Source organism: Strix aluco, chromosome 1, assembly GCF_031877795.1.
Source record: "Strix aluco isolate bStrAlu1 chromosome 1, bStrAlu1.hap1, whole genome shotgun sequence".
NCBI lineage: Eukaryota > Metazoa > Chordata > Aves > Strigiformes > Strigidae > Strix > Strix aluco.
The window spans coordinates 46,515,609-46,542,888 of NC_133931.1; the positions used below are offsets into that span (position 1 = coordinate 46,515,609).

At 37.8% G+C, this 27,280-nt stretch overlaps 1 protein-coding gene across 1 annotated transcript in view; it reads left to right on the forward strand.

The window, feature by feature from the left end:
• The window catches only part of LOC141921310 (ethanolaminephosphotransferase 1-like), a 56,181-nt gene that overhangs the window by 8,347 nt on the left and 20,554 nt on the right, over positions 1-27,280 (forward strand). The window contains exons 2-5 of the mRNA XM_074819768.1: positions 8,214-8,282; positions 14,362-14,470; positions 16,546-16,620; positions 21,231-21,499. Coding sequence (XP_074675869.1) covers positions 8,214-8,282; positions 14,362-14,470; positions 16,546-16,620; positions 21,231-21,499 — 522 coding nt within the window. The remainder of the gene's footprint in view (positions 1-8,213; positions 8,283-14,361; positions 14,471-16,545; positions 16,621-21,230; positions 21,500-27,280) is intronic.

Here is a 27,280-nt window from a genome sequence, read left to right on the forward strand (position 1 = left end):
CGTGGTGGGAAGACAACATACAACAGGCACAAGCTGAAACAAGACATGTTCACACTGGACATAAGGAGAACATTTTGCTCAAGAACACAGTGGGGCAGTGGCACAGGTTGTCCAGGGAGTTTGTGCAGTCCCCATCCTTGAAGCTTTTCAAGGCCCAACTGGATAAAGCACCAAGCACCTGGTTTGAGCTCCTGGCTGAGCCTACTTTGAGAAGGAGGTAGGACTAGAGACCTGCTGAGGTCCCTTCTGACATGAATTATCCTGGGATCCTAACCCATGATTCTGTGATGCTGAGATGATGACACTGCTCTGCAAACAAGGGGATGGATGTGCCACTAGCAGGCATGACTCCCTAAGAGCAGTCTGTCCTCACTCACAACTCCATGTGCCCCATGACCTCGTGGACATAGGTTCATACATACCTCCATTAAGTGACAGGATGTGGTGTGTGGCCCAATGCATGTGTCGGGATTCCTGAAAATGGGTAGGTCTGAATAATAAGTATACATTTACAAAGAAGCATCCCCAGGACAGCAGTTTACATAATAACAGCTTCCTGATGACTTAGTAATACCAACCAGAATTGTTGAGTTGCCCAAACCATGACATTGGGTTTCAAGTATTTTACTAGGACTAGTTTAAGATGGAAAGAAAATTTTCCTAGGTGTAGGTGCGCACGGGCTAATGGAACCGAAGGGGGCAAAGTCAGGGGCAGAGAACTGCTCAGAAGCCCAACTCGGGCAGCCTCATCACTCATAGTGCAGCTACATCCAGCCCTAGTACAGACAGCACAACCATCGGGTAATACAGTCCACAATCTCAGACTCCCAAAGAGACAAACATTTGCACCTCAGGATGCAATTACATGCCCACCACCACCTACTCTTTTCCAGACTAAATTACAAATCCTTTACTTTAGCTTCTACTTGTATGTTACATGCTTCAGCCCTAGATGTCTTAGGGGCTTATAACTCCTGGACATTGGTGACCTAATTAAAAAAAAAAAATGGATGGGGCGAAAAGGCAAGGTAGTCCAAACTGTTTAAGCATAGGAGATACAAAATCCAAGCCATTATCTATGAATAATTAACTGAACTATGATATAATTTAAAGTGATTTTATTATTAGAAATAACATAACTGTGTTTTGGAATATATCAGCACTTTTAAACTGTTGAACATTTGGAATTCATTTGGCATCCACAATGTTGTATAGTTCTGTTGTTGGTTATAGCATACTTCTTTCCATTTGTGAAGCTTTTGTCAAAACCCAAGACTGTGTCCCGTAACATCTACAAACCTGTAAAAAAACATAAAGTAGAATTAAAGCCCACATGTATATTGTATTCGAGGAATCTGAAAGGTGGATGGAAAATTGTTACCAGATGTGTCAGTATTTCAGTATTTTCTTTATTTTTTGTGTGGTTCCAGAAGTGTGAGATACCACAGAAGACAAGTTCATGTTGCATAAGTGTGGATTAACTTGCCCAGAAGGGAGAGTTCCACCGAACTCTCTTGAATAGTGACTGGTTCATGCCCTGGATTGGGAGGGTCATTTTGCAGCCTTCAAAACGACAAAACCACTCGTCTAATGCAAAAAAGAATATTCTTTGCCCAGTCCATTGTCATTCCTCCTATCCCCTTGTCTGTCAGTTACAAAACATGGGTATTGTGAAATTGCATAAACGGAGGGGCAATGTGATAAAAGAAACCGTAGGAATGTATTGGTAGCTGTTGGGGTGCTGTGATGACTGGGGGTAATGGGGGCTCTGGGGTGGCAGGGCAGGGCCTGGCAGCCTGTCCTGTCCCACTGGCAGAAGCATGGCTGAAAGCTCCCAGGGACCAGGGCTGGGACCCGGCTGTTACCCTCAGCACCCAGGAGCCTCTGACCATGGGCACCCAAGGAAAGGGCCACCCATGCTGGGAGGGATAGCTGGGTCATACATAGTAGACAGTAAAACCTCATAACCTGCTTAAATTTTTTTTTTTTTTTGATCTCAGATATATGCTGTGGAACTGCCAATTTGTCAAACCTTTTCCGTCAGCAGATCCCTCAAAATTTTCCATCAGTGATGTAGGTCCCTGCGTATAGGTATAGGTCAAATGACAACAAGCTCACATTTACATGTGCTGGAGAAGTGATTAGTAGATGTGCAGGTGGCATGGCATTGTGAAAATATGCCATCATGCAAATACTGTGGAATACCATTCTGCAGAATTACTGTTTTCAATAGATCACTTTTTTAAAAGTCATAATTTTGCCTATTTTGAATTTGATATATAGATTCTCAGCGGGTTTAGGCTGCTTTCAATTATGTTCATGAAAAGTTAATTTATGAGGAGGAGAAAATTATTTGTTTTCCCCCTCCCCTTTTCATTAATTTTGAACAGATGTAAATGACTACAGGTTCAAAGGTCATTTAAAACTTTGATAGCACTTTAAAAGTTTGATAACACTTTGAACTTGCTTTAGAGTGATAATGTATGTGGAATAAGGTGTGGGGGAAACCTACGGCATTTCAACTGCTCTCATTTTGGTGCTTCCCCCACAGAAAATATGAAGTACCTTATCCTTTTACATTTAGGCAGAGGTTGCCTCAATTCATCAAATACTCATCACGAGGTAATAACATGCACAGGTGCATCTGCTGCGGTGTATCGCAAGGCAAACACTTGGTTATCTTGTAGTAACTTCTTTACGTGTTCTCACCCTTTTCCATCATTTGCTCTTTTGCCAGGTATTGCTTACTAATACACAGAGATTTTTTCCCGCATGGGTAACATAAATACAGTGAACGCTTGACGTAAGAGGAGGTTCCCCAAGCTTGCAGGACCACTGAGTTGTTAGAACATCAGCACATAAGCACATCAGCTGAGGCTCTTCCTGACCTGGTTGAGTTTCCTTGTGGGAAGAGGGCAGGTATCACAATATTTATGTTCTTCATCCAAGTCCTTATGTTGTTGTTAGATGGTTCTCATGTTTTCCATGTGGGAACAGCTGGTGTATTCTTCCATAACAGGCACGTAACTTCACATGAAATATTCGAGGGATCACAGAACCATACATTCAATATACTGTGACCTAAACTGAGATTACTATCTCATATATAGCTGTTTTAAAATTAATTTGTCTGGGAAAGCTTTTCAGTCTTTACATTTTTAATACACTTCTTTATTTCTTTTTGTAAAAGTGAACTCAAGTATAAAGTTGAGCTAATATGGGCAAACTTTGAATAAACTGGTATTGCTTATACTTAGATTATGTATATAAATATGACACCTCTAACAATATTGTGGCTGTATCCTTTGCTATATACTCTCAGGGTGAGTCACAGCCCATCTGTACCTCAGTCTTCCAGCGTGTACAATGGAGATAATAAATCATTTGCTGATTCGTGAAGTTAAGGAATAATTATAATTTGCTGATTTCTGGGCAGGAATGTGAAGTGTTGCAAATTTGTTTCGACTAATATGAAATTAAAACCTACAGAGTCATTTTGATGCCAACAATTCAAATGCAAACAATTCACAACAGTTTTACTCTGTATCTCTGAATGTATGAGACTGTATGGCATGGTACAGTGCTACCTGGAATAAGATAATTTAAGGACAGGAAAGGCATAGTCTGTTAGCATAAGGAGCAGATTGAGTTGAAATAACTATCTCCCAGCAGTTAATGCAACTATATTTCTTGCAACTTGCTTTCTCTCTTGACTCTTAAGTTTGTGTAGACATGCTTTATATTTTTCTCTTCGCTGTAGTCATTCCAAAATTTTATTCTTGGGATGCCTCCACACTGCAAGGCTGGAGAGGGCCAGGGAGCCCAGTGAGGATCCAGCTGTCTGCTCTGATTAATGATTAGCTCACTCCCTGTTTTTTTTTTTTTTTCTTTTCCAGAAGGTCTCTCCAAGACAATAGCTAGGCTTTGTTTTGGAAATAGTTTGTTCTGGAGGCAGTACGCACCATTTTTTGGCTTTCACCATCCTTCAGCACTCTCCCAACATGGGCATTTGGATTTTTGAACATGCACAACACACAGTGATAACTTCTATGCTCTGAAAATGCCATATTGCTGGGTTACAACATAGTCTCCAGATTGTTTCAGATACTTTGAACTGAAACATACTCAACACTATAGTGTGTTAGGTGTGCAGGGCCAGATAGTGAAGCCCAAAACCCCACCAGCAGATGCTGTGAGGTGTGGATGTGACCAATTTGCAATAAGGGGAGGTATTTCTAAGCTGTGTGGATGTGAGCCAGAAGATACCATTCATTTTGTATTTAGCAGTGCAAACCTTGGTCACTGCGGGTGCTTTTGACCCTGGGGTGGGTTGGCTCCACTCTGCCACTCCAGAACAGTTCGTCTGTCTTCTGTGTAGCCAGACCTTTGCTTTGGCTCATTTTTCTTTCTCTTGTTTTTCTCAATTACTTTTCTTTCTTTACTCTTACTTTTCTTACTGTTTATACCTTTACCCCCCCTTCACTTTATTCCTCTCGTCTTTCCTCTTCCCTCAAACACAGCTGAGCTGTACAGACTTGATGCTGTGCTGGATCCCCTGGGGGGAGGAGGGCACAGTGTAAAAGCACATCTTACATGTGCTGCCCGAGTCAACATATATGTGTGCACATGTGTCTGCTGTCTGTATTCTCATTTCTAGCTCTGCTAGAAGCTGTTATTAACGCAGAGAGGAAAAGCAGATGGCTTTCAAGGAGATATCAGCTATTTAAAAAAAACCAGCAGCATTTTTGAACTTGGGAGTAAGATGGAGTTGATTAATGCCAGTTTTCCTATTCCCTCACTACTGCTGTTCCCTCCTGACTATTACAACTTTTTAAAAAAATAATTAACAGAAGCTTTATGATTAATCCAAGCCCTCTTTCTTTGTATAAGGACAACCAAGATCCCTTTTCTAGTGCAGAAAGTCTTTGCTGAGGAGTGCTTAGCACTTGTATCAGTCTTGCACTTAAAAACCTCCAACAGGCTCATCCTCCACTTCTGTCTTTTAATGTAAGTGCCCTGAAAAGGACAGAATTATGCAATAGGAAATGGCAGTACTTTTTTTACATCAGGTTCAGTGTACTCTGGCATTCATGTTCATTGATTGTAATGTGAGCATGTTACTCAGTAATTTGCTTTTCTGAGCAGCCATGAACATTAAACTCCCGAGGATTTCATGGCTTTGAGGTTAGTAGCTTCTTGGGAGCAGAACAAAGCAGAGTGTTAAACTGTATAGTAGATTTTATTTGTCAAGATTTATTTTTGCTATGACAGAAAACTAGCAGAATGCTTTTTCCATGGGTGTTTCCTTTAGTCTGGCTAAAACAGATTACTGACAATGGAAGAGCAAATTTCCATTCTTCTGCACATCTGCTGAATGTTCCTTCCCTGCCCAGAGAACCATGGTTCAGCCACCGACATAGGAGTGAACAGGATGAAGTGTGACAGGTCTTGAAATGTCTTTAGGTGACAGAAGCTGGCTGTAATTCTACATATTTTTTTTTAATAGGACTGTTTTGATTTTTGGTGCTTGACTCTGGAAACCATCAAGCAAACAAAAAGCTGTGTCTTATGTTCGTGTCTATTCTATAGAGATATGTTGGAAAACTACATAATCGCTTACATTTTTCCATTTAAGAAAATATAGAAATTATATAATTCCTATATAATCTCTCAAATTTTCCATATAAGAAAATAATTTTAAAGAAATTAGATTGCTTTTCCTTTTTTTCTCCTGGGAGCCAGTAATAGTTCTGGACAGCCAATGAGTACTTTGGGTAGAAAGCCTCATTTTACTGTTGTTATTTAAGTAGGATTTTGTGATTTTATTTGTGACTTTGAAGTCTTGGGGTGGAGGGGAGAAGGAGAAAGCCAAAGCAGGAGCAGGAATGAAAGCCACATATTTTGACCTTTGTGCATTCTTATCCAGGTATGGCTGAATTAATAGAATTTGCTGGTCAGCAAATTATCATGTACCTCACATAGTCTTTGAATACCAGTTGAGGTAAGGAAATGGGCAATAGCTACAGAGAAACTTTGGGCAGATTCCTGATTACCTGGAACCTCAATAGTGCTAATGGATACTTTGAATTTTCTTCATTTTCAGAGGATTTCCGTAGTACCCACCTGAATTCAGTATTAGCTGACTGTTCTATTGGCATGATATGGCTTGGTATTATTGTTATTTTTGGCATAAATATAAGCAAAGCCCACTGACAGTTCAGACTGGGTTAACTCAAATGTGAACTGGACCATCAAAAGATCAATCAGTTGTAATAATCAGTGTTTGAAAGATACAGTATAAAATAACAGCATCTGGAGCTGCAAATACATACAGAATAGTGAAAACTTCAGTTTTACCTACAAATTAATATTCTTCTGAGGTAATGTAGTTTAGAATTCTAATATATATTCTGGCAGAAAAGCTGTTAATGACAGAATTGTCTCATGTTTTAAATAATATGGGTGGCAGAAGCAGAGAAAAATGATACACTTAAGTGATACTTTCATTTTTTTTAGGAAAAAAATCAGTGATGTACACTTCACTAAACTGTACATTTTATTCCCTGTGGAAGGTTAGTCTGCCCAGTCTGAGCAGAAGCTGATAGGTGATTTCTTGGATATATACCAATATGTATTCACAGCATGTAGCTGTATACTACATTTATTATCTGTGATTAAAATGTAACAACAAATTACAAAATAACTAAGCAAATACTTTGTTTTGTCCAGAAAGTAATTAAAAAGTATCCTTTGCATTGCAGATAGAGCAAGGAAATGTGTGGAAGAGTTCTTAAGTATTCCGTAGCCAGAGACGCTCAGAAAGAATAGATGGAAAGTCAAAGACTTGTGCATTCAAAACCTGAGGCATGCTGCATTAACTTTTGTCCCGCTTGCTCTTGTCCACTGAAAGCTCTTAGCTCAGATGTGTGCAGGTTAAGTGTGTGTGTAAAAGCTTGGTGAATGGGTACACTGAAACTGAGATAATCTTGCCAGACTTCAGTCACCTAAAAGATGCCTAGGTTTAAGACAAGTGTCTAGGCTCTTTTGATAATTAATGACTTGAAACAGGTACTTCCAGAGTGTAATCTCTTCCAAGGGTGGCTGGTTAAGAGGGGTTGATAAATTAGCTATAGAGAGAACAATTAGCTGTTAGCTGAAGTTAGGTGAAATGAAAACCTCTCTCATCAGCTCTTCTGCGTGTGAACAGCCTCGATAAATTGTGGTCTAACATATCCCTATCTTACTCCCATTGTCCTCACATGATGTTTGGACAATGCTGTATATAGATATATCTGAATCTTTATGTGAGTCATATGCATTGTGCTAACAATATAAGCCATATATGCACTTTCAAAGTCCAAGAATGTCTGAAAGAATTACATGTGCCACCCCAATGATGACTAACTTCTTCCACCGTGGACCCTCCAGGGCTCAAGAACGTAGTTGTGAGTGGTATTTTCAGTTAAGATCGTTCTTGTGCAGATTGTTTTGTGTTCTGCAATCTCATGGCAGGATAAAATTTGTTACTGTCCTCTGTGGAGAAAGTAGCAAACAGCAATTGAGGGTGGGCTCTGATTTCTGAAATACTTTGTTTGTAAAATATACAGATATGTACTTACTGGAATTTATAAAACACAGTATTTTTACAAGTCTGTCCAGTAGGGAAATTTCACTGTGATAATGAACTGTGCTATTTTAGAGCATATTTCTATAATAACATCACCTTACATTAATTAGCATAGTGCAAATGCAACTGTGTTACTATGTCAAAAGCTGTGTATAAGCGAGATAATATTCCACTTATGACTGTGTTTCATATGCACTATCTATTCTACATACTAGCAATGAATTGCTGCTCAGACTTTGCATTACCGGTAGTGCAAATAAAGGTATTAAATCCAAAATATGGTAGAAATGCAGTCTTATAGGATAACTTGTAAAATTAATAAGAGTTTAAAAGCAAGATGTGACTACAGAACTGTTTGCCATTTCATCAGCCTAAACCTTTGTGTTAGTACATAGAGTTGTTAACAAGGTAATTTTAAATCAGGCCAGTGCTTTTAAATTAAATTAAAACTGCATGAATGGTCATCAGAATAAAATAAATTTACACCAGTCACACTCAGAGTGATTGTTCTTACATGCTGATATAGAGGGATGGAAAAATATGCATTCTTCAGTGCTTTGTTTAACATTTGCTTTTTTCCTCACAGTACAGTGCTGTGGATACAAATCCTTTATCTGTGTATATTATGCAGCCCATCTGGAACAAAATTATTAAGGTAAGAATTTTATTTAATAGAAATAATGTGATAATCTGATAATGTAAGAATTTGCTTTAAAACCAGCATCTATTTTCATATAAAAATACCTATTGATTAATAAAGCTAAAATTAAGACATCTGCATAGAAAACAAATATTACAGGATATATAGCTATATTTAAGATTAATATGTTTGGATTTTGAGGTGGGTTTTTTTAGTAAAACAGGTGGGGTTTTTTTCTGATCGTTATACAAAAGACATTAATTCTTTTTTACATCTTTCATTATTACATCTTTCATTAAACAGCTTTGCAGACATTGAAGGGTTTACTTAGTACAAATCATTTTTGTGCAGCATATGCTGCCTAACAACAGCATAGCTTTATCTCTGTGCTATGCACATGATTTTATGCAAGTGCTGTCTCATTTTCTCCCAAGGGTACTTGCTCAGGGGAGCGAGGCATTTCTCTAAGAAGCTGAAAATGAGAGCTGTTACCATGATCACCATAACGATTGGAAGATGGCATCTTTTGAATGCATTATGATCTGCAGTTTTTAAAAATAAAACTGCTCACAATTAGTTTTGCTGTTGTTGGCAAAAAAAAGGCTGTATCTCAAATAAATATGAACTTTATTGATCTCCAAGGAAGGAATGACTTCTGCATCTGCCTCTTTAGAGGAAACCTTTAGATTGGAGCAGACTTGAAAACAAACCTTTATACAAACAAAAAAGGATGTACATGGTCAGAGTGCTGTTGGATCTGCAATCTTTGGGTTCTTTAATTCTGGTATTGATTATGCTTGATATAGCAGGAAAATCATAACCTCAATGTAATTTCATGAAAGTATTTATATGACCTAATTTAAGAATTAAAAAACAACCTGAACATGGTATGAGAGAAAAGCAATTCAAAGATATGAAATTGAATTCAATAATTCAGTTCAGAGATTCTGTTTTCATTCCCATCATAATATTGAGGAAAACAATGAGGCAGAAAAGCCCCCCCAGCACTCTGGAGTCTGGCACAGGAGATGAGCAGAGGCTTTACTGTGCACTTGCACTTTGGTTTATGAGATTTGTGGGTATTCATCTGCTATCAAATTGAGGGGAGAGTATTATCAGTGAACAACTATCTTTGGAGATAAGTTCTTCTAATGGCTGCAGGGTTTTCCCAGAAGAAAAACAACATTCTTGACTGTCCCAATGTAGTATAGGACAATAGATCTAATAAAAAATGTGACCTCATTAGATTTTTTAAACCTCCTTAAATTTTAGGTGAGCATGATTTTGTTCACTTCTTGCTGGAGGCGAACCCAAACCAGAGCACAGGACTGAAAACCTGTTTCAAAAGCTGGGAGATCTGAGTGCAGAACCAAAGACCGGAGTGGGTGCTGTATGTGCTTTGGCATTTGGTTTGGTTAGAACCCTAAAGATACAGCAGTGAATGTTCTGCTTTGCCTTGTGGTGCAAGAACATTACAGGATGATTCTCAGTGATGTATCACAAGGATTGAAAGGGAAGTTATATTGCTCTCAGCTTTTGTAGAAGTAGTCATTCTAATGTTAAAAGATACTCCCAGGTCAAATCAGAGTCCTGCAGAGGAGCTGGGAATGCACAGCTGCAGAGGGGAAAGCAGTATGTAATGGAGATTGCAGTAGAGTCATCTTGGTTGCTGCTAGAGATAAAAATGAGAACTGGGAGGGCACCAAACTTATTGGACAAAATTTAACTGTTTGTAAAATATTAGTAGGAACAGAAGTTGCTAGAATGGTTTTGTTCTTGTCTGGATAATGAAACCAGGTGTGGCAGTAACTGTTGTCCTAAACAGTCCAAGAAAATTCTGCTCATCTGTTCACCAAAAAATGCTTTTTTTCTCTTCAAGTGTAAGTAAAACAATGGTATTGTAATAAATGTGATCAAGTCTTATTTTTAAAAGGAGAACCTTCGAATGTGTTTACTCGCCAGTGATTATTTTTAGCTTGTACCTGCTGTAAGCATTATGGGCTATGAGTGTGCTCTAGACTATAATATTCTGTGATCTAGAATATAATATTGAATTTACATTTTACAGTATATCATCTTATTTCTATTTAAATAGAAAAGTGCATTGCTATAGGAAGATATAGTAAAGTGGGTATAATTTTTTAAGAAGAAACATTGCATCTAATATGTTCATTCAAAATTGGGCAGTACAAGTGTGCTTCTTGATGATCAGGAGAAGTAATTTCTCTCAGTTCAGACATCCTAATACATCCATTTGCATATATGAATCAATGATCTTTTAGTGTCTAATCTGGTGAAAATAAACATTCCACAGGGACTGCTTTTACCAGATTCTAGAGGAGTTAAAAAAAACAACCTGAAATTCACAGAGCCAAGCAAAAAAAAAAATAATTTATGAGAACAGATGCTTGGGATTTGGGTCTGGCCTTTCATATGTCAATTTAGTCCTAATTGCAACACAAGTTTCTCAGTATTCCATAACACGGAAGATGTGTTTCCTATGTTCTGAGACATTATCATTCATTGTAAGATGTATTTCCTATGTTATAAGAAATTAAGAAGAGCCTGACATTAGAGATATGAGAATTTATGAGCTGGCATGTTGACACACCTGAGAACTGAAAACCGAAAACCCAGCTCACTTACCTGTGGTAGGGATGCTAGGAAAGCAAAAAGTTTGTGCATTTAAGGTAGAAATTTGTCTGGAAATCCTGAGCCATTACCTTCCTCTCTTTCCTCTTCCAAGGACATCTTTCTCATGTACTGTATCATGTGCCTGTGTTAGTTTGAGTGTGATTTTTGGATGTATGTGCTTCAGAAACATATTGAATCTGGTGCTAAAGCAGGAAGTGAAGGGTAATGTTTCATGCCTGGATTCTATAATGGGCTTGAAGTACTCTGATATATTCCTGTCCATGGCAGCTTCTCCACGTTGTGTGAAACTATAGTAACACCTGTGTGAAACTATAGAGTAACAATTAACTTTCGCTACATGTTATTTAAAACTATTCTGATTATGCAACTATAGGTATTTAGTCTTTAATTCAATGCTCTGTCCTTTTGCCTTTAATTAAGATTTGTATTTTATAATAAAGCACGATCATGTGCTCTCTGACAGATAATGGATAGTATTACTTAGCTACTATATGAACTGAGTATTCCTCCTCTATTTGTATTCATGAGAAATCACATTTGTGCAGGACAATGAGAGGAAAAAGAGGAAATCCCACTGGGATACACAGGTGTGTGCCAGCTTCACTGAAATCAATTAACCCCCCCATTGTTGCCTTTATGGACTTTGATTTTGTCACTAGAACTGGGCATGAGTAGAATTTTAGTGATCTCAAGTGACTTAGTTAAGGAATATTTCAAGTTTGAACAGAGCTTTATATAAATATGTGTACTTTGCCATTTATTATCCAAATAAACAGTTGATATATTAAAACATTTGCTGTTTGTATTAAGGCTTTTAGCATGAATGGCTGTAGACCCATTAAAACAGAAATCAGTATTTTGGGGAACTAAAAGTTTTTTAAAAGGTTCAAGCATACAGTGGTTTTGCCAGAGAGCAGACATGATTCTCCCCAGTGGCACCTCCACTTGTATTAATCATGTAGCACGTTGATGTATTAGACTTCTACTATCTGTTAATTAGATAATAAAGATTGCAACGTATCCTTCCGTAGGGTACTAGTAAATTCAGGCTCTATTTTTCCAACATGTGTAAGAAGTTAATCTTTAATAACACCCTGTAATTTTTGAATTGTGAAATAGGGTGATGGTCGTGTAATGCCAAGCAAAAGAGTAAGGGGCATTAAACATAACAAAAGGGATTTTGCAACTAGAATACTTTCCAAATACCTAGACACATTAGGTTCGGTAAGGATCAAAAGAGTATGCTTAGGGGTTTAATTGCAGGAGAGACTGTTTTACTGAGGATAGATCTCCTGTAACTGTTTTTCATGGTGTGTCTACTAGCCAAAGGGATTGCAAGTCTAACAATATCCTTTGATGGCTTCCTTCTTAAAATACATGACGTTAGTGAGAAAGTGGGTTAAAATAACATCTTCATGTTTGCACTGTGTAAATTATTTCCTGTAATAACTTAATAATGACATTGTGACTATTTAGAATGATGAGTCTAATTAGAAAGCAGACATTTATGGCACCCCCTTTATTTAATAGTCAACAGTTACTATGAATCATACAGGAGAAATCAGTAATTTTAAAACAATGCATTGGATAGCATCTGCTCATCCATGTAAACAGTTCATTCACAGGTTGTCTCTACGCACTATTTTGACCTACGTTTTAGATTAAGAGACGCATCTTGAATTTCTTCAGTATCTGTCCTTCTTATTTCATGTAAGGTCATAGACATCAGATAAATTCCACTGCAGATGTTTCATACCAAGCCTCCATCTCAGAAGGTTCCTGTATCCCCAGGTAGCAAAATCACATGTGCTGCTGTCACCGCATGCTGAGTGTGCAGTCAGTGTGAGAAGAGGGGACCGTGCAGTGAAGGGTTCCACCTTAGGTCTTCTCCTAAAGGAACTTCAGGGAGCATTTGCTGTCACTTGGCCTTAGGAATTTAGAATTGGGCTTTTGAAGACTCAGAGTGATAGATACATTAAAAGTTTTTATTGTAGCTGTATGAATTCATGATGTATTTTAAATACTATAAGAGCTGACATACAGTATTTTAAAGTTAGTGATAAAATCCTGGTCATAAGGAAAGGAACTATCAGATTTAATATTTTTCCCAATGTTATTAAAGAAAACATCTAAGAAATAGATCTGAAAAATATTCAGGAATTTTCATCTGATTTTTGAAAATCTACATGGTACAACATCAGTGGCACTTCTCCTGAATATTAATTGTTCTATACTAGATAAAGAGGATCTAGTCAGGATAATTAATCAGTCCAAGCATTCAAATTTTATATGCAAATTTTTCATGTAGTAATAGAATAGAGGAAATGTAAGCATGTATATAAATTTATATGTATTCATCTGTCTGTCCATCTATTTCAAAGAAATTAACAAAACATTTGATTTCAAAACTATTATTAGTATCTGAAATGATTTAACTTATTTTTCTTTAATATTATTTTGTAATATTTTATAGTGTTGAAGTACTTTATGTACATTTTCATCCATTAGACACGTCAAAGAATTTGATTATAAGCCTCCAATATTTTTATATTTTGAATATATTGATACTGTGTTTGAGTGATGGTAGTGGTTGATACTTAGTATTTGTGCAAAAATGTTCTGTCTAAAAACCATGTAGAAAGCTGTGTATACTATTTCTGAAAATGTTCTGGAGAAACTGTGTTATTTGGGAAGAGTGTTACCAAAAAGCATCCCTATTGCAGTGTAAGGAATACCTAAAAAAACTGCAGGGGATGAATAGCTGAGAACAGTTAATGGGACGAAGACTTAGAGGCTTAGGTGAAGACAGAGAGTCCTTTTCAGCACTTGACAAAGTAAAATGAATTAATAGAGTGTTTATAATTTATGACTAAGGAGGGATACCCTACAGAAAGTTACTCTCTAGAGAAGTAGGGAGCTGCTTGTAACAGGGAGATCTTCTGAATCTAAAAGTGTAATGCACTCAGTGTCTGATTTTGTTGATGTTTTGAGTTGGAAATTATTGACATATTTAAGAAGAGGAAATCTCCTTGTTATAGCATGGGAATAGAATACTTAAAAAAACCTGCCACGTAGATGCTGAATTACCACACCGGGGTGCTGCAGTCTTCTTTTAGTTATGTTACACACAATTGCGAGAAGCTTTCCTTGGTGGCTGGGAAAATAAGGATAATGTATAACATAGGAAATACAATATTTTGAAATGACATTTTTACTGCAGTCACAAAGATCAGGCAAAAAGATTATATTTGAAAATAAATTTCAGAAATGAAAACTGTATTTTAATTTGAAAATGGGAATATATGCACAAATCTGAACATTGCTGATGTCATTTACAGACTGCTTCTTTTCTGATAAAAAATATAAAATATTTAATTAAAATAGGACTTACAATTTGAAATATAATTTTTCTTAGATTTCTTTCTTTCTTTTTTAATAGATAGTGCCTTTGTGGATTGCTCCCAACGTGTTAACATTCTCTGGATTTGTCATGATTTTAGTTAATTATTTTCTAATATCTTTTTATGACTGGGACTACACTGCCTCAGGTAAATATCCTTATGTTGTAATTTTTCAGAATTAGTGAGCCGCTTTTCTCATACTTCTGAATGATACAGGAAGGTATCAGACACTTGAATCTTCTGTGCCTTAATGAGGTTCCATGTGCATATAGGAGGATCTGATCTCACAAATTGCATTATAAATTTAGATCATTTTATTGAAAAATCTTACTTAATTTTATCCCTAAATATGGGTTTCTGCATGTGCTGCTTGAAGTCTATGATAATATCTAATTTTATTTGAAGTGTATTCCAGGATTTAAATACACACCCAAAAACCACGCTAATGTTCTTCATAAAATTTTCATTGGTTTCACATTTCCTAATACCTAAATCGATGCCTGAATGAGTTAATTTCCCTTTCATTACTTCACTCCCCCATTCAAGACTGCTTCTAGACAAAGAAGAAATAATTTCTAAATAAATGTTTCTTGAAATTATGGCTTTCAAAGTCCAAGTCCATATTTGCTCCTCATGGCAGATCAAGTCAAAAGCTTTTTGGAGCTGATGTTCCTGAGTGCAGGGCATGTTCACTTCTGGGCTTCCCTGGCCAACTGTTGGAGCCTACAGAAAGTAGTAAGCATCTCCCAGGTGATTAACATCTAAAAGTCTTTGCTTTTCTTTAAGCTAGGCAATTTGGTGAAGATTTAACACATTTATTTCCTGAAACAATTATGTTGGGGGTTTTTTTGCTGCCTTTAATTTCTTATGCCTGTGGTTAGGTTCAGGAGGTGCCCTTTGGTGTGAGCTGTTTATGTATTTATCACAACAATTCTAGAGGCAGGGATACTTGTTAGCAGTTTTGTTTCAAAAATAATCCTGTATGAACATTAGTTTTCAGGACCAGCATGTTATGTAGTTATCTGGTCTCATCCTTTAATGCATGTTTTTTTATCAATGCAGCCGATATTTACTAAGTTGTGCAATAAAAGAGCATCCAGCACAGATCTTTTAATGGGATAATTTTATCTTGACACATTCCCTGTAGATACACATTGAACTTGAAGACATTTGAAATGGTGATTAAGTCTGTTAGAATTGAGGCCTCTATGTGTAGTTTGCAAGCCTCTTCTCGATTTCACACGAGAACGGTGTCCATCATTTCTCAATTGATTGAAAACGTTCACGCAACCTAATGAGCCTTTTGAGTATCATATATCAATCCCATACCTAGGATCAGAAACAAAAGACTTAATTTCCTGGACAGCTGGTTTTCATTCTACAGTTTGAAAATTTGCAGCTAGGAGTCAGGAATTGTCATCTTTTCTTTTAGAGTGGCAAGATGAGACATTGAGAGAAAGGTGGTCAGGGCACTGCTTTAGATACTGGCACCTCCCTGTTCAGCAAGGACTCACCTCTGGGTGCAGGTATTCCCTGTGTTTGGTGCTGAATGCCAGAAACCTGAGAGCGCTTTGCACTTACAGTTGTTTAGTGCTGATGTAGTCCTTATTGGATTATGTTTAAGTTAAACAGAATGCTTTTTGGAAAAAGGATTGATTTCTTCAAAAGAGCAACAATAATTGTGGGTTACTGTTATCAGCAGAGCAATAACAGAACCCTGGGTTCTGTCCAATTCATCTTTCTTTTCCGTTTTTCTCAAGGCAAGATAAAGGGTGCTAATATCTGTCCTAGCCTGAGGACAAAAATTTCCTGTTCAGATCTGTATGGTAAAAGAGCTACACAAAGAGCTAATAATAATGATCATGCTTTAAAACTACATTTTTTTGTCTTTAGGTATTACATAGACATGGACTAATTTTTAGACAGATAGTATTCCCATGACCTGTGAAATTTTTTGCCTAGTTACTATCATTATTTTGTGCAATACTAGAGTAATTTCAGGACCAAAACCCCTGTGCCTTATCTTCTCTCCTTTACAGTGTAAACATATTCAAGCCTGCTCATTGCTCGACTATTTCAACAACTATTTCAATCTGTTTGATGTAGTGGGCTAATCAGTGGCAGCTGATGTATTCGTATGTATTCATACATGTATGCATATCTTGGTGAATTTCTTTGATGTTAACCACTGTTCCACTGACTCACTACCCAATTTATTTCAGGTACCAGTCCTGGACTTGTTCCCACTTGGGTGTGGCTGTTCAGTGCTTTTACCACCTTTTGTGCTTATGCTTTAGGTAAAGTACAATAAAATAATTTACACATCTGACGTCTTCATATAGTTTGTCTACTAGTTCACTAGTGCTGATATTGAGATGAAGAGGTATCTTGGGTAAATTATTGATCTCTCTCCAAAACAGTTCTCTGAGATGAAAAAAGCCCACACCAAAAAACATCCATAAGACTTAAAAAAAACCCCCAAGCAACAGCATTTTTAATTGCATATTAGAGATTCTATGACTGTAGCTCTTATCTTTCTTGAAAGTTCAAATTGTTTTAGAGGAACAATGGAAATCATTATGTAGCAGCAGTCATTGCTATTTGGTTTCATAAAAACCTTTGGCTCCCAACGATGACATTCTGAGAAGCTCCCTGACACCGGGATTAGCAGAGGGTGCTTTCAAAGACAGGGGAAATAAAGGGAAAAGCAGAGAAAAAGGAAAATGAGTGTAGCATTGTGTTTTAAACTGTTAGGCACTTCAGTGCTTATGGCATGTGTCAGGAGAGATGGTATGAATGTGGTGACAGGCCTGAGCTTCTTATGGAGGTGAAGTATCATTTATTTTCTTTCTTATTGCTGTTTTTCTCCCATAACACCTACACCTCAGTTTCAGTTTTATATTCCATTTTTACTTTTTATATCATACCAGGACTGTATTTTTAGGTACATTGCACCTTACTGTGCAGTGGTGTGAAGGTATAGACCTGAACTGATGCAGATCTGGGAGTGAGATTCACATTAGCATGGCTTTTTTGTTTTCTCTTCCAAAGCTAACTCATTCCAAACTAGTCTTTCCACAACGTGGTGCAACAGAGTTAATTTTGGGAGTGACTCAAGGTAGTATATTTACATGCACTGTGCTGTGTAAATGTACCCTCTCTTTGGAGCTGGTTGTTATAAGGCCCTGTGTTGCAGACTGTAGCCATACATTTCTGTGCCATACTTAAGATACCCAAGCTAGATATAAATGTGTTCTCGATGTACAGTACAGTGTTGTGCAAAGATGCTGGCCACTTTTGGTATCAGACCCTTGATTAATCTGGGATATCCCCTTGTGCAGACATCTCCCTCTGCATCGTAAATGCCTTGGCATTTCTATTCAAGTGGTGAGTTTGTGCCAAAATTATTTTGTCCATAATTTCTTTGTATTTGTACCACAAAAATCACTGGGACAACTGTCCCTTGAAGCCGACTACCAGTCAGATTTCCCTAACGGCTCTCTATAATCATTAGCAGAAGCAGCAGTTTCTTTTGTGCAAACCATTCTTTATGTAATTGTATGGAATTTAATGAAGTGGCTATTGTTTCATAAATAGGAATTACATATTGGAACTGTTACTGTATGATACCACAGAAATCTCACTGGAAATTCAGCTTCTGAGATTCTTAATGCAGACGTTATTTGCCAGTGAGGCCTATAGTTCCTCATACTTGGAAGACAAGGAATATGATGTTGACAGTCAAAGCTATAATGAACTGATGTATATGTAGATTTTATGTCTGCTGTCCAAGCCACTTCATGAAATATTTAGTCTCAGATTTAATTCTGCATGTCCAAAGTTTTCCCTTTGGAAGACTGCAAAGAGCCATAATAACTAACCAAATATGCAGCTTTAATCTCTCTCAGCTTCTTTTTAATGACATAGTTACTCTCTCCAAATTCCCCAGCATGCTGCTCTTTTTTTCCCCCCCTTTGTTAAGGTGGTTTGGTATCTTTTCCCTTTCCATAAAATGGAGTGCTCTTTGCTGTTATTTTGAATTCAACTATTTAAAAGTTATATAAACTTTAATAAAACTGAAGACTTATGAACCTTTATGAGACAAAATCATAACATAAGAATTCTAAAGCAATGGAAGTGTGGGACAGTGTATGTCCATTATTGAACATACACCATTGTTGGAGTGAGTGATTTCAAACTGAAGCCTAAAACAGAAAATATTTTCAGTCTGTGAAAAAGCTAGTGAAACCACATGGAAAATGTGTGTAAAGATTTGTGAAAATCCAGTTTTATATATGTATTATACAGTTCCTATATTTTTCTCCATGCCCATTATAATTAGAAGTACTGTATTTCATGACACCATTATAAGCCTCTTTTTTGCAAAATTAAAACCACTCTTTCAATGTGATGTACATATTTTAGTATCATCTAATGTGAATATTCTTTTGTGACAGCCTAAAATAATTTATGAACAGACAAATCTTCTGTCATTCTCATTTTTAAAAAGTATTACCCCTATAACTGAATAGTCTCTGATTTGGGATAGGTGTTCCTGAAATACAAAAGCCCATAAACTGTTTAGGGATGTTTACATGCCTATTTGCTACTTAAGTTTCAGAAGCATCCTTTAACAGACTAAAGAATTTCTACATTTATAGCAACACTATTCAAGTAACTTCAAGCTTACAGTTTTCTTTCTGCACATTTCAGTAAGATGCCGACAATTCAGTGGTAATGTTAATGGAAAGAGAATGTGGCTGTAGAAGGGGGCAAGCCATGTTTGAAATCCTCTGTGAGATTTTAATTTTTAGAGTTGTGAGAACTGGCTCAAGAGATTTGTATTTGAGCAGAGGATATCTCACAGCTGTTTAGGTATTACAATAGGGAGATAGTCTAAAATCTGTACAAAATGAAATTCCATGTTTTCCTGGTTTAGATCCCTGAAGTATATTTACATTAAACACAACTCAGAGTACTGCCAAATAATCTGGAGAAGTAAGTAGCATATGATCTATAGCAGCTGTGGAGTCTTTAGTCTCACTCTGCTGAGTTGTATCTCTAGTCAGTTTTGGGTTACTAATGCTATCAATAGCTAATAATTGTTATATACCTTCCAAGTAACATTAAAAAGAAAACAATTCTCCATGTTATTTTCAGATTCAGGATAACAATAAGCAATCTGTAAGGTTTGTTCTGTGTCCTTTTTCCTAAGAGGTTCATCATGCATATTTACACTTAACTTTAAGAAGTAAATATTTCTATTTCTCACCAGCACAGTCTCAGAAAGTAAGGGATGGTTTGACAACACAGCTAAGAAAGGCTACAGCTGCTAGACCTCTTTCCTCCTCCTCCTCCCCCCTGGATTCACTGCCCCTCCCTTGTGCCATCTCCCTTGGGTTTTCTACCATTCACAGCACCAGTTCTGTTCAGTGACCCAGAAGAAAATGTAATGTTTGCTGTCTTTCCACCAGCTGAGCAGGCTGCAGGTCCTCCCCTGTTCAACAGCAGTGAACTCTCGGATCGACTCAAACCATGTTATCCAAATGCATCCTCAGAGTGAGATCCAGTACAGTGTTTGGGCATCTTTCAAGCACTTAAGTATTGAAAGTGATCAACACATAACTCACTTTAACAGTAAGGTATTCTTAGAATCATAGAATCATTTATATTTGAAAAGACCTTGAATCGTAGAATCATTTAGGTTGGAAAAGACCTTTAAGATCATCAGGTCCAACCATTAACCTAACACTGCCAAGTCCACCACTAAACCATGTCCCTAAACGCCCCATCTGCATGACTTTTAAATACCTCCGGGGTGGTGACTCAACCACTTCCCTGGGCAGCCTGTTTCAATGCTTGATAACACTTTTGGTGAAGAAATTTTTCCTAATATCCAATCTAAACCTCCCCTGGCACAACTTGAGGCCATTTCCTGTTGTCCTCTCACTTGTTACTTGGGAAAAGAGACCGACACCCACCTCACTACAACCTCCTTTCAGGTAGTTGTAGAGAGGGATAAGGTCTCCCCTGAGCCTCCTTGTCTCCAGGCTAAACAAGCCCAGTTCCCTCAGCTGCTCCTCATAGGACTTGTGCTCTAGACCCTTCACCAGCTTTGTTGCCATTCTTTGGATGTGCTGCAGCACCTCAATGTCTGTCTTGTAGTGAGGGGCCCAAAACTGAACACAATATTCGAGGTGCGGCCTGACCAGTGCTGAGTACAGGGGAACAATCACCTCCCTAGTCTTGCTGGCCTAGAAATTGCATGGCCAGCAAGACTAGTAGATACAAGCCAGGATGCCATTGGCCTTCTTGGCCACTTGGGCCCACTGCTGGCTCTTGTATCCTAATTTCAACTGAAAGACTATTTAAATTATCTTATGTAGGCACATACACAAATAAATTTTGTGAAATTTGCTCCCTGAGACTGACATGTAACTGTTAGTCACTGAGGCATTTAGCATCAGGCAACGTAAATGCCTTAGTGAATCTACCCCACAAGTGGTCTGAAGTCTCAGAGGGTCCACAACACCAATGGATGGCTGAGAAGCCCTATGGATACATTTCAGCACTTTCCTTGAGAAACTGATTGCAGGGACTGATGTGAAAGTCTTTAAAGACCACTGGGGACAAGTAATTATGAATGTCTTTCTAAAGCTTGTAAGGAAGGCAGCATTTAGTTTAAGAGCTAAGGTGAGGACAGAAGAATTATTTGATAACTGAAGCAAATGTTTTATGAGCAGTCCTAACATGTTGGTACTGAAGGGATGGTTGTGCTTCAGTTTTCTGTCATCCATGTATTTTTTCTCATACGTTACATATGGCAGTAATGAAGTATATATGAAGAAAGTTACTGCTTTTGTTGTGTTCTAATTCATTATTTCTTTTCCTTTCCCAATTCTTCTAGACTCCATAGATGGGAAACATGCTCGAAGGACTCAGTCCAGTTCTCCTCTGGGAGAATTATTTGACCATGGGCTGGATAGCTGGGCTACCTCCATTTTTGTGCTTTCTTTTTTTTCTGTCTGTTCCCGTGACAATGGGAAGACTGGAGTTTCTGTATATACAATGTATATATATTTAAGCATTGTCTTGTTTAACTTTACGTGTTCACACTGGGAGAAATATAACACAGGAGTTCTTTTTCTTCCTTGGGGATACGATATAAGCCAAGTGGTAAGTAGTTATCATTTCTGTTTTGGTTTTATTTTTTTAACTATGTTAGTGTTTTCATAATATTACAGAAATAGAAAAATAAAGCTCAAGGCAAATATATTTGGCCAAGATTTTGAATGTGAAATAGCATAACTCTAAAAGTAACTCTGAAATATTTCCTGCATTTGCAAAGAAGGGATGCTCTTGAGCAAATTGTCAGCATCAGAGATTCATTGCCTTGCAGGAAAAAAAAGGCTTGCAGCAAGCTTAGCAGTCAGACAGCACCCATGAGAATGTCATTTAACTCCATTTGATTTGCGGTATTAACAAAGATTATTATGCTATCTGAAGCCATAAGCAATTTTCCCACCAACACTAGGTTCTGAGGCACAGTGTGATATAGTCCAAGTAGTATTTATTAACAGTAATTTTAGTTATTCAATGCTAGACCTTCTCAGTTCTACCACCTCTTACATCAAATGGGGTAATGGAAATAGCACTGTATGTATACAGCAAGCATTAACTGTTGTCAAGTGAGTTTTACCCTTGAAAAAAAGTCAAAGTCCTACCATTAGAGGTTTCCACTCTGGGAATGGCTTTCAGTAACATGAATTACATATCAGTCCACAGCCAGTCCCCAGCTGAGTACTTGACTGGCTTACAGCCCTACCTTGAGGTGGACCTCTTCAGATACATGCCCAGGGCACCATGGTGAGTGGTGGCCTCAGTGCACAAATGAGTAGCAGCAGTAACAAGCTCATTGCACTGCCAAAGGCCCTGCACTGGGATTTCTGGGCTGGCTTATCTGTTTCTTAGGTAGCCAGGTTTTTGCAGCCTGAAGAGCACAGTCCCAGTCTTTTGAGCTTCCTGTCACAGGCATGAGATGAAAGGTACAGCCAAATATACATAATTGAAAAGAAGTTTGACAAATATTCAAATATGTGTTTTGATGGAAATATAGTATTTGAATTAATGGCTGCAGATGTATTGCTGTAAACATAATCAGAATCCAGTGGTTTGAGAACAACCCAGAGGTGGTGGTCCAGCTGTGGTACATCTGTTTCGTCCCCTAAGAAAATAGGCTCTGGGAGAAGAAGTTGGCTCAGGAATAAGACATTAGGCAGCCAGCTGGTCTGCAAGTTTCAGCCATGTCTGTGTAAGGCTTCTTCGTGAAGTTCTTCCAGCAGGAGAGGAATAGCTATGTTCAAACCAATTTCACTTGTTGCTCAGATGATCACTGTAGATCTACATGTGAATGTTTAGAAAGCTCTTTTTGATTGCTACAGCATCCGAACTCTATTAGTGGTTAAATATGGGAGTGGGTCTTAACTAGCAGAGCAGCACTGTTAACTCTGTCAGTGCCTTTAAGTGACCTATGCCTCTGTCACTGCTTTCCCATCTGGGAAATAATGGTAATAACATTTCCCTGCCTGACAGATTTGTGGTGAGGCTGAATTTCAGTAAAGTTTGTAAACTGCTTTGATTAACTTGGATGCAAGGTGCTAACAAGTGCTATTTCCTGTTCCGCTCTGATGTTGAATTGCTGTCCTGCACGCTTGCTTTCTAGTAACTTCTGTGATAATTTGCCTACAGTCAAAATGATAAGCATAAAAATGTAAAGATTTTTTGTTGCTCTATATCACAATCATTAACAGTGGTGGAAGATTCTACTGTTGAAATGTCTGTATGTCAGGTTTTCCATCTGTAAAAATTAGCTTTTGTAGTTGTGATTGCCTACGAACAAGGACAAGACAGGTTTTGTAGATCAAGCTTAGTATTTTTCCATTAGTCCAAACTACATTTCACACACACCAGGAAGTACGTAATGTATTTTTTTTCCCAGGTGTACTAACTAGTCTAGTAAAAGATCATAATTCCCCTACAAATATTGCCTTGCTCTTGTTCTGTAAACCCATTCAGCAAATTTTGTATGGTGTGTGTCCTATTAAAGGTAGCTCTTCATCTCCAGCTAATTGGAGAGGATACTGAGGATATTAGCAAATGGCTGATGATGAGCAAGAAAGGTAATGTTCCCCTTGCTGTTTTTTTCCCCATCACTTTTCTGCCAGATATTCCCACAGTCCCATTCAGAGGCAGAGAGTGCGGAAGCACTCGCAGACTGCTTTCAGGTTGATTCCCAGCATTTAGTTCACTATTTCCTCCGTGACATTCCTAGCTGGATTGCTGCACGAATGTGCCTCTCTGCTCTGTCTTCAATAATTTCACCGACAACATGATGCTATTGCATTGGCATGTCAGATATTCAGGTGGTCTAGTCCCCTGCTTCTGCTTTTAAATTTGAAGGTAGGCAGGAACTTTGTACTTCGTTATCACCTCAAAGCTCAGGAAATACAGTAATTAGTATAAGTGTGCAAATAGATAACTATTGACCTTAATGAAAGCTTAACTGGTATGTAGCTCCCAGAACACTGCTGCTGAGTCAGCTCCACTGTATATAAACACAGACAGCCCGCTCACTGGCTCTGGGTTAACTGTGGTATAAAAAGAGCTGCTGTTCCTCATGAAAAAATACCTCATTATAAATAGAGAAATTTGTGGAACTTATGCAGATCACATTTTTCTGTGACTTGATGACTCATCAGAATTGGTAACCTAATTACGCTAGCTGGGCTGTAATTGGCACTCCAATTAGCTTTGATTACAGCAGACAGCCATTTATAGGAAACTGCGGTGTGTAAACTTGAAAAATGGCTGTTAATGTGTCTGAGAGATGCTTGGTCAGAGGACTGTTATGTTTATGGATCAAGGAGGAGGTGTCTACAAGTGAAAACTCTTCCCCTCTCTCCTCCCTCCAGCACAAAGAGCTATCTCCTGCTGACTCCTCTGTGGGCAGAAGAAGATGCAGGGAGAGGAGGCTCTTTATACTGTGTCACCTAGACAATTTTCTTACACTTTCAAATAAGCACAAACCCCCAAAAGTCATGGGCTGAAGAAGAGACTAAAAAAGAAACCTTTGCGATGTTCTTGGATACATCTTGTCTCAAGCCCAACCAAAGAAAGCTAATACCTGCAAATTAAGTTTCTTGGAGAAAAAAAAAAAAAGACAACGCTTTCCTGAGAAAGATTTCCTGCCATATACTAACTTTTCACAAACCTCCTCTGGATTGTTTAAAAAACTATTTTTTTTCTCCTGAAAATTTTAATATTCCTCTAATGAAGTACTTCCCTAATACTCGTGTTGCTTTTCGTAAGCCGCTGCAGTTCATAGTAGGAGAACAAAATGTTCATTTTCCCTTAATATGATGTGGTGATACCTCTGCTTACATCGGTGCTGCCTGAAGTGTAACAGGGAGGTACCCTTTATACTCTTAAATAAAAGTTTAGAAGTGACAGTAAGAGCTGTGTGAGAGCTGAAGTGACCCAGACAATTCCACGCCCCTTCCCTTCACTCTCCCCAGCCGAGGGGAAGCTGGAAAAAAGCACAAGCAGCAAATGTGAAAGGCAACAGGCAGCTCTCTCTGGCCCTGCCCTAGCCTTGTAAGGACGGGATGACCAGAAATCCTATATACAATCTTGCCTGAAGACATGGGTGCTTGGACCATAAGCCCCAGGTTTTTGGTTTGAGATGCTTTCCCAGCTGGTTCTGCCCCACAGCTTTGCATGGTCCCGCCTAGATTCTCAGGGAGAACACTCTGCCTGCCTTGAAACTCAGAATAAATGAACTATATGAGGCAGGTAGCAACTGAAACATTGTAGAACTTACTTTTCTCCTTCCTTTCAGTCAAAACAGGGGAAGGGGTTTTTTGAATGCCATATACCAGGTTTTCTTTACACATGCAGTTTACAAAACTCATGCTGAAATGTTTCATATAGCCTTTTCCTGAGAAGTACTGTGGCAGCCAGTGTTCCAGCAACTGGCAGAGAAATCCCAAGCAATGCAAGTGCACATCACATCTTTAAAAAGGTTCTATCTCTTCTGAGAGGCAAAAAAAAAGTCTCTATTAAAAAGAAAAATGGAGATGCAAATGTGTCGTTCTTTGGCCATGTTATCAGGATTCAGAATCTTTTTTCTTTTACTTAAAAAGATAGTAACTTTCAGAGTTTTTCTAATTTGATGTGGAAAGCACAGCCTTTCTTGTGAAGAAATAATGCTGATTATTATTTAGTTCCAAAGGTAGGAGCACACTGGAATTGTTGAAGTAAAAGAACTGATGGTGTTGTGGAAGCAGTGCTGGCCAGGCCATGGTGTTTGCTTCCAGCGGCCTCCTGACACAGCTGGAAACCAAACTCGGTACTCGGTTATCTGAGGGAAACCCCACAGTGTATCCATGTGAAATTCAAACAGAAGAACCTGCGGTGCACAGGCTCTTTCTGCAGCAGATTGCTTCATTCTTAACCATTTGATTATGATTCTACTCAACCATTTCTTGGTTAATTAATCTTCCATGTGCCTTTAGCTGTTTACCTATCACATACTGCATGTCTAAATGCAAAATCACCTTTTTAAGATACATAAAAACTATTTTTAGAGGCTAAATTTGCCACCTTTATTCATTGAAAGAAAAAATACTGAGATAATATTTAAATGGAAAAATTACACACCACGCTAAAGCTAACTCCTGTTGAAGTCACTTGTAGGAAATTGTTAGTTCTTCCTTTTTTAGGCAAGTGTCGCATTTATTTTCAGAGGAAAAAAGTAGCCTTGTATTTTAAATGATTTGCTCTCTAGATGTTCAGTGATACAGAGCACTGTATTAATGGAAAATATTTCAACACATGAACAATTAATGCTATTGGAAAATGCTGGTGAAATTTAATATTACAGTAAAATTAATGTCATTTTTTGTGGAATCATAAAGACTTAAAAAGCATAGCCAGAATATCTTTTAAAAAGATGAGAAAATGTTTGATTTTTTTTCTTTCCTGTGTAGTACATCATACAGCATGTTCAATGTGCCTGTGTGTAAAACAGAAATGGTAAATCATTAGGGAGAAAAAAAATGTATGTACGCACACACACAATCTGGAATATTTTGGTGACAAAACTTATACCTGCAGTAGTAGAAAGACATGAAAAAGGTGGTGATTTTAAAAATCAGGTGTTTTAGAGAACAGTTAAAAGGCTAGAAGGTAGGAGATTTTGAGGAGTTACATGGCCTTATGGTTATGTAGAATTTTCCCAATGCCACATTAAAGAAGTATTCTGATTTTACAGAGGGATAAAGGTGACTGTTGCTGTGATTTACAAAATTGTGACAAGATAGGGAGCCACTGCTCAGAAGCCAGCTGTCCTGCTGTTCAGCCATATCAAAGGGCCTACAAATTAACATCATGTATTTCCAGGTTTTTGCCTGTGTAAGTACTTCTCCTCCTCATAGATAAGGCATTGGCAAGCCAAAAATTTCCCTGGTCAGATGCTGCAGTGAGTTGGAATCCAAGAATGTATACATCTGACACTAACTTGCTATATAGTCCTTACTTGTATTATTTAATTTGGACTTATCATTTTACAAAAGGTTGCAATTATTTTTACTTGCTAAAGGCTACATTTATATCTGAAAAGTACTAAAGCCAATCAATGCCGGAGAGATGAGTAAAAAACCTGGCCATCTTTTCTTATGTAGAATTACTCAGTTGCACTTAGGAGCACTGCTTTATGTCTTTATTTTTTTTACCAGCGGTACCTTTAAAAAACGTTTATACAGCTGATTAACATACTTAGCTTTTGTCTAATAATTTTGACAATCTTCAGTTTTTGCTAATATAGCTTAGCTCAAGGGACACAGCCATTTTCTTATCCGTCCAGCTTTCTAAAGGAGGTCTTTGAGACTGCCTCAGTGA